This window comes from Orycteropus afer, unplaced genomic scaffold, assembly GCF_000298275.1.
Source record: "Orycteropus afer afer isolate SDZICR_OR568_19922 unplaced genomic scaffold, OryAfe1.0 scaffold00052, whole genome shotgun sequence".
NCBI classification, from domain to species: domain Eukaryota; kingdom Metazoa; phylum Chordata; class Mammalia; order Tubulidentata; family Orycteropodidae; genus Orycteropus; species Orycteropus afer.
The window spans coordinates 5,401,367-5,407,756 of NW_006921639.1; the positions used below are offsets into that span (position 1 = coordinate 5,401,367).

The 6,390-nt window shown below is 42.6% G+C and overlaps 1 protein-coding gene across 1 annotated transcript in view; it reads right to left on the bottom strand.

The window, feature by feature from the left end:
* Nucleotides 1-3,120: 3,120 nt before the first annotated feature.
* The window catches only part of MSMB (microseminoprotein beta), a 28,538-nt gene continuing 25,268 nt past the window's right edge, over nt 3,121-6,390 (bottom strand). The window contains exon 4 of the mRNA XM_007938688.1: nt 3,121-3,250. Within this exon, the coding sequence (XP_007936879.1) occupies nt 3,121-3,250 (130 nt within the window). The remainder of the gene's footprint in view (nt 3,251-6,390) is intronic.

A 6,390-nucleotide genomic window follows, 5' to 3' on the forward strand; every position in this document is an offset into this window, starting at 1 on the left:
GCACCTTCCCTGCCGACCGCTCGCGTTCTTACCGGCTCCGAGCGTCGCTCCAGTAGAACCGATAGGATGTGGGGTGCACAGAAACACCACCCGACCCAAGCCAAGCTCCCAAGGCAGCGTTCTCACGAGAACACACCTTTCCTCTCACTCCTCTCGCCGCTTGTCTGACAGTGTCGCGAGATCTCTACTCAAGTCAGCCGAAAGGTCTTGACTGCCCTCTAGAGGGCACGGAGAGCAGAAGCACTCCCCTTCCTGGGCTGTACTCAGTGTCATTTCAGTCCTCGTGAATACATCAAATTAAATTAAATAAACATTTATTGAAGTTAGACTTTGTGCCGAGAACTATCTTAAGTTATTCTCTAACACCAAATAACCTCACAAGGTAGATATTATTTGATCTTCCAGATGCAAAAATAAAATGTCAGAGCCCAGATGACAACGGACATCATTCCAACTCCAAAGCATACACGGATTTGTACCCTATCACCTCATGCAGTTCTCCGTACACCGTACCCCATCCTGCTACTCCCTGGCCATTCTACCAAATATGGCATCATACACATTTAAATTTTGTTTATTTATTTGTGACCACATGTTAAACAGGACTCTGTTTTGACCAAAGTCCCCGATGCACAGTGTCAACTGCACCCTAGATATCCCAGCAAGGTAAAGGCCCATCAAAGTAGGATTTGCAAAGAAGTTGCTCATGATAGTGTTTATGAACCCCACAAAGGCGACTCCTACAAGGCAACCTCAGCAGAAAGAGACAGGAGACATAGAATGGGATGTGGATGCCAAGAGGACAAGTCTTAGCTGGCAGTTGGAAGGGGAACTGTGGAAAAAGAAATCCAGCAGGGAAATGTCGCAGACACTCATTAGGAAATGGCTTTAAACACCTGCCACAGGCAGAGGTATCCAATTCTGCATCATTGCCACTGAGGTAAATTCTTCCCACCCTTAACTCTCCTCTCCTCCTATGGCCTCAGTTCAAATGCAGACTCAGGAATAAGATATTTTTATAATTAAAAGTTACCAGAGCACTTTTTTTTTGTTCTGGGATTGACTGAAAAGTTAATGACCTCACAAGGTAGATATTATTTGGCTGTAACTTACAGATGCAAAAATAAATATCTGAGCCAAGAACCCAACCCATACCATTCTGACTCCAAAGGATACGCTAGTTAGCACTATATCACCCCATGCAGTTCTCCACACCCCGCGTAGGTGGAGAACTAGTCCACAGAGCAAGACTGAACAGGTAGGGTTAGGAGGCATGAGAGAAATAAAACTGTTTCCCAGTTGCCCAGTGATTGTTTACCACATAACCATTTGCTTGTTATCTGTCATATACATGTACACACACACACACATCAACAAGACTGTAAGCCCCAGGGAAACAGGGTCCTACCCTCTTTGCTTCACTGTATCTCCAGGTCAATAGCACTGCCTGGGCCAGACAGCCACTCAGTCAACTGATTTACTCACCTGTTGTGTGAACAAATGTTCTCTAACACAGAAACATCAAGAGATAATCTTATCACAGTTTAAGTCATTAAGTTTTAGAATAGCAGCAAAAATAGCAGATACTGAAGCACTACACCCAATAGTTTCCCACCAACAAGACAAAAATCCTTGGCCTGTTAATTCCCTGTTGTGCCACATGGGATCTTTTTTTTTTTTTTTTTTTTTAGCAGTATTCCCTCCCTCCCCTCCCACCCCTGGTAACCAACAAAGAAAGTTTCCTTCCTTATGTAAACCTTTCCCTGACTTTTTACAATAATGAACTAATACTGTATTTGTCTTTTTGTGATTAACTTATTTCACTCAGCATAATGTCCTCCAAGTCCATCCACGTTATGTGGTGTTTTGCAGAATCTACATTATTGTTTACTGTTGCGTAGTATTCCGTTGTATGTACAATAGTTTGATTATTCATTCTTCTGTTGATGTTGATGGGCACCTAGGTGGTTTCCATCTTTTTGCTGTTGTAAATAGTGCTGTGATGAACATGTATGTGTATATATCTGTTCTTGTCCTTGCTCTAATTTGGGATGTATACCTACTAATGGGATTGCAGGAGTTCTGGTAGTGTAGTGCCCAAGGCACTTAACTGCTAATCAGAAGGCTGGTGGTTCAGACCTACCAGCCTCTCCTCGGAAGGAAGGTTGAGCAATCTGCTTCCGTAGTGATACCGCCTCAGAAACCCAAGGAGGGGTCATTATGAGTCGGGTCCGACTTGACGGCACATAACAACAACAACAACAACAATGGAATTGCTGGATCAAATGGTATTTCTAATTCCAAATTTTTAAGGAATAGCCATACTGCTTTCCACAGTGGTTGTATCATTTTACAGTCCCACCAGCAGTATATGAGAGTCCCAATCTCTCCATATCCTCACCAGCATTTGTTATTTTCTGTTTTCTTGTGTGCTGTATGTGATCTTGGGCGCACTTTTTCCAGGCTCTCTTGCTCTAATCTGCTCTAACCTCAGGCAGACACAGAGATATGTGGGGACACAGCATGGAGGACACACACTGAAGAAGAAGACAGGATAAGCACAAACACTTCAAAAAAAGAATGGATGTCCTTTGGAAGGCTTATTTATTTCTTGAAGTTTTCACCACATAGCAGGACCCCAAGGCAGCAGAGTGCAGGCATATCAGAAGCAGCAGAAGTAGCAGAAGCAGCAAAAACCACAGTGGTTTCTTGAGAAGGGGGTGTGTGACTGGGGTGTAAGAAAAATATTGCAACTTGGACTCATATTTATTTTTGTCTCCTCCTTTAAAAGTTTGCATCTCCTCCTATGGCCTCAGTTCAGGTGCAGACTCAGGAATGAGGTATTTTTGTAATTAAAAGTGACCAGAGCACTGTTTTTATTATCCAGGATGGACTGGAAAAGTTAATGACTTTTATAATGTATTATATGTGCAGTGTATTATTCCATATAAAATTTATAAATTAAAAGTACACACATAGGCAAGTGCTTGCTCAGAAAAATCTTTTACTAATAGGTAGAGCTACACAATCCCAGACTTTTGGAGGGCACAGGAGAATAAGGTCCAGCCAGGGAGGGCCTGGGCCCCATCAGATGGAAGTCCTGGGCCCACTAGAAATACATTACATTATCCATTCAGTGACAGTACAGGTTTTTTCTGGGTTATTCTGCTCCACCACAGTATAGCTGCAGGCCTCCTTGTTGAAGATTTTCTTGCACTTGCTTTCATCATAACCCACAGGTACAGGAACCCTGTTATTGAGACAAGAGCAAGGCCTGTTAAAAGGGAAAAGACACCCAGCCTCCCCAATACCAGCTCCGTGCAGGAGCATCCCATCCTCCAGATATCTAGGGTCCCCTTCACCAGGCCCGGGGAGCCCTTATTCTGACCATCACCAACTTAAAGGAAATAGTTGGCTGGCAGCCACAAAGTGCCACCTCAAGGAACCTGGAACTGCCTATACCACAGGGTCACACAGACCTACCCTCACATCATTTTTAAGTTCCACCCTGGGTGCACAGAGGACATTGATAAGTTTGACTGGCTCAGAAACGGGTCATTGTGTCCTGGAGTAGGGCAGCCTGTTCTGGATTGCCTCTTCCCATACTCCTTGCTCAAGAACAGCCAGCAGTATTGGGGTTGTAATGTGGAACTGCAGCCCCAGTGGAGGCCTATCAGAAGAGGAACTGGTGCAGCCAACAGGTGCAGTCTTTCCAGTTTGGGGACATGGACCCCAGGGAGAAGCTGATGAAAACCAGGGACAACTTCCCACACATTCAATTCTGCAGGCAATTTTAGAACTTTATTGTCCCCTTGAAGTCCAGATTTAAAATGCTTCTACCTAAAGTGTAAGATCATCGGGTGGCCCAGGTGGTTTGCAATAGGCTGCTAACCTAAAAGTTGGCAGTTTGAACCCATCCACAGTATCATAGAAGAAAAGTCCTGGCAATCTACTTCCATAAAGGTTGCAGCTAAGAAAATCCTACAGAGCAGTTTTACCATGTAGCACATGGGGTCGCCATGAGTTCAGAATCAACTTAACAGTGACAGGTTTGGGTTTTACTCACAGTTTACACAAAGCTGTCATCCCTAGGGCCCTTTGTGACAATGTTTTTCATTTTTTTTCTTTCTTTCTTTCCTTTATTTATTTATTTTTTAAAATTATTCCTGACTTTTATTTTAACTAGAAGATATCTCAATCCTCTTCCTAAAGGAAAATCTGGAAATCAAAGTGAAAACCAGAAAAAGATTTGCCTGGAGGTGTTGGTGCTGAGTCTGAGTCCAATTGGGAGAAGTGTCAGCAGACAGGCTTCAATATCCACAGTAAGGTGTTGTCTAGGGGACCCCACAGGCAAATCCTCCCAGACCTGACCCTATAAGGCTCCTTAAGGAGATAGGGCACAGGAGACAAGCTGGTAGTCCAACATGCACAAACAGGCTCCCTAATGTGTTTAATTTGGCTCCTATGGTGAGTTTTCTTCCCATCTTTGTTTTTCCTGTCCCACATACAAAAGTGGGGATTTCCCATAATAATTATTATTTTTTCTAGCTGCTCTTGAAAAACCAAAAGATGAGACTATCTTGGGCTGGTCTTCCCACACAACGACAAGCTGAGCCAGGTCTGCAGCAACTCCTTACCACTGACCTCACTGCACCCTGTAACCCCACTGGAGCCCATGTATCACCTATCAATCATTATAGACCAGCACTGTGACTTTTAACAGTAGAGAAGTATTATTTGTGTTGTGTCCATATGCAACTATATGAAAAATCAACAATTATTAGGGGTTACCAGGGGTGGAGGTAGAGGAAAAGGAGGATTTTTTTCCATAGGAGACATTGAGTTTATGTTAATGGTGGTGGAATACTTTGGAAAAAGATAATGATAATGGTTGATAATGAAGAATGTAATCAATGTCATTGAATTAAAAAACAAACTCACTGCTGAGGAGTCAGATCCGACTCATAGTGGCCCCTTCTTGGGTTTCTGAGCAGTATATCACTATGGAAGTAGATTGCCCAACTTTCCTTCCAAGCAGTGTCTGGTAGGTTTGAACTACCAGCCTTCTGGTTAACAGGCAAATGCCTGCTGTCATTGAATTATACACGTAGAAATTGTTAAACTGATGAATATCTTGTTGTGCAGGGAAGCAGCGTAGGGGTTACAGTATAAGTCAAAGTACAGATAATTTCTTAAGCATCACATCCATTTCCCCTATGTGTCCTCAGAGTCACTCCTGTTCCTACAAATGTCACATACCAAGGCTGAAACAAAGACATAACAAACTTCAAGAAGAGTTTCAGATCATTGGATGATGCTACAGATTGAAAGATATCTTCCCTAAATAGATGTTGGGAGCTCTGGTAGCATAGTGCCTAAGGCACTTGACAGCTAACCAGGAGGCTGGTGATTCAAACCCACCAGCCACTCCTCGGAAGGAAGGTTGGGAAACTACTTTTGTAGTGATACCGCCTCAGAAACCCAACAAGGATCGAGGAATCGGTATGAGTCGGGTCTGACTCAAGGGCACATAACAACAACAACAACAAATAGATGTTAGCAGCTCTGGTAGCATAGTGCCTAAGGCACTTGACTGTTAACCAGAAGGCTGGTGGTTCAAACCCAGCAGCCACTCCTCGGAAGGAAGGTTGGGCGATCTACTTCCATAGTGACACTGCCTTGGAAACCTAAGGAGTGGTCACTATGAGTTGGGTCCAACTTGATGGCACATAAGAACAACAACAACAAATAGAAGTTGAAGTCCTAAACCCTATAACTATAAATATGATCCTGTTTGGAAATAGAGGTGTTTTTCCCCTGTTATGTTAATGATATCATATCAGAGTAGGGTGGGTCCAAAACCTAATCACTGCAAAAATATGTCTTGTATTCCTCAACATAATAAAGGGCATCTATGCAAAACCAACAGCCAACATTATTCTCAATGGAGAGAGACTGAAACCATTCCCTTTGCGAACAGGAACCAGACAAGGATGTCCTCTATCACAACTTCTATTCAACATTGTACTGGAAGTCCTATCCAGGGAAATAAGGCAAGAAAAAGAAATCAAAGGCATCCAAATTGGTAAGGAAAAAGTAAAACTATTCCTATGTGCTGATGATATGATCCTTTACCTAGAAAACCCAAGAGATTCAGTCAAAAATCTACTGGAACTAATTGAGAGATTTAGCATCATGGCAGGATAGAAGATCAACATCCAAAAATCAGTTGGATTTTTCTACACCAGCAAAGAGATTGCTGAAAAAGAAATAAGGAAATAAATACCATTTACAATAGTTACAAATAAAATAAAATAAAATACTTGGGAATAAATCTTACCAGGGACACAAAAGACCTATACAAAGAAAACTATAAAAAACTACTTCAAG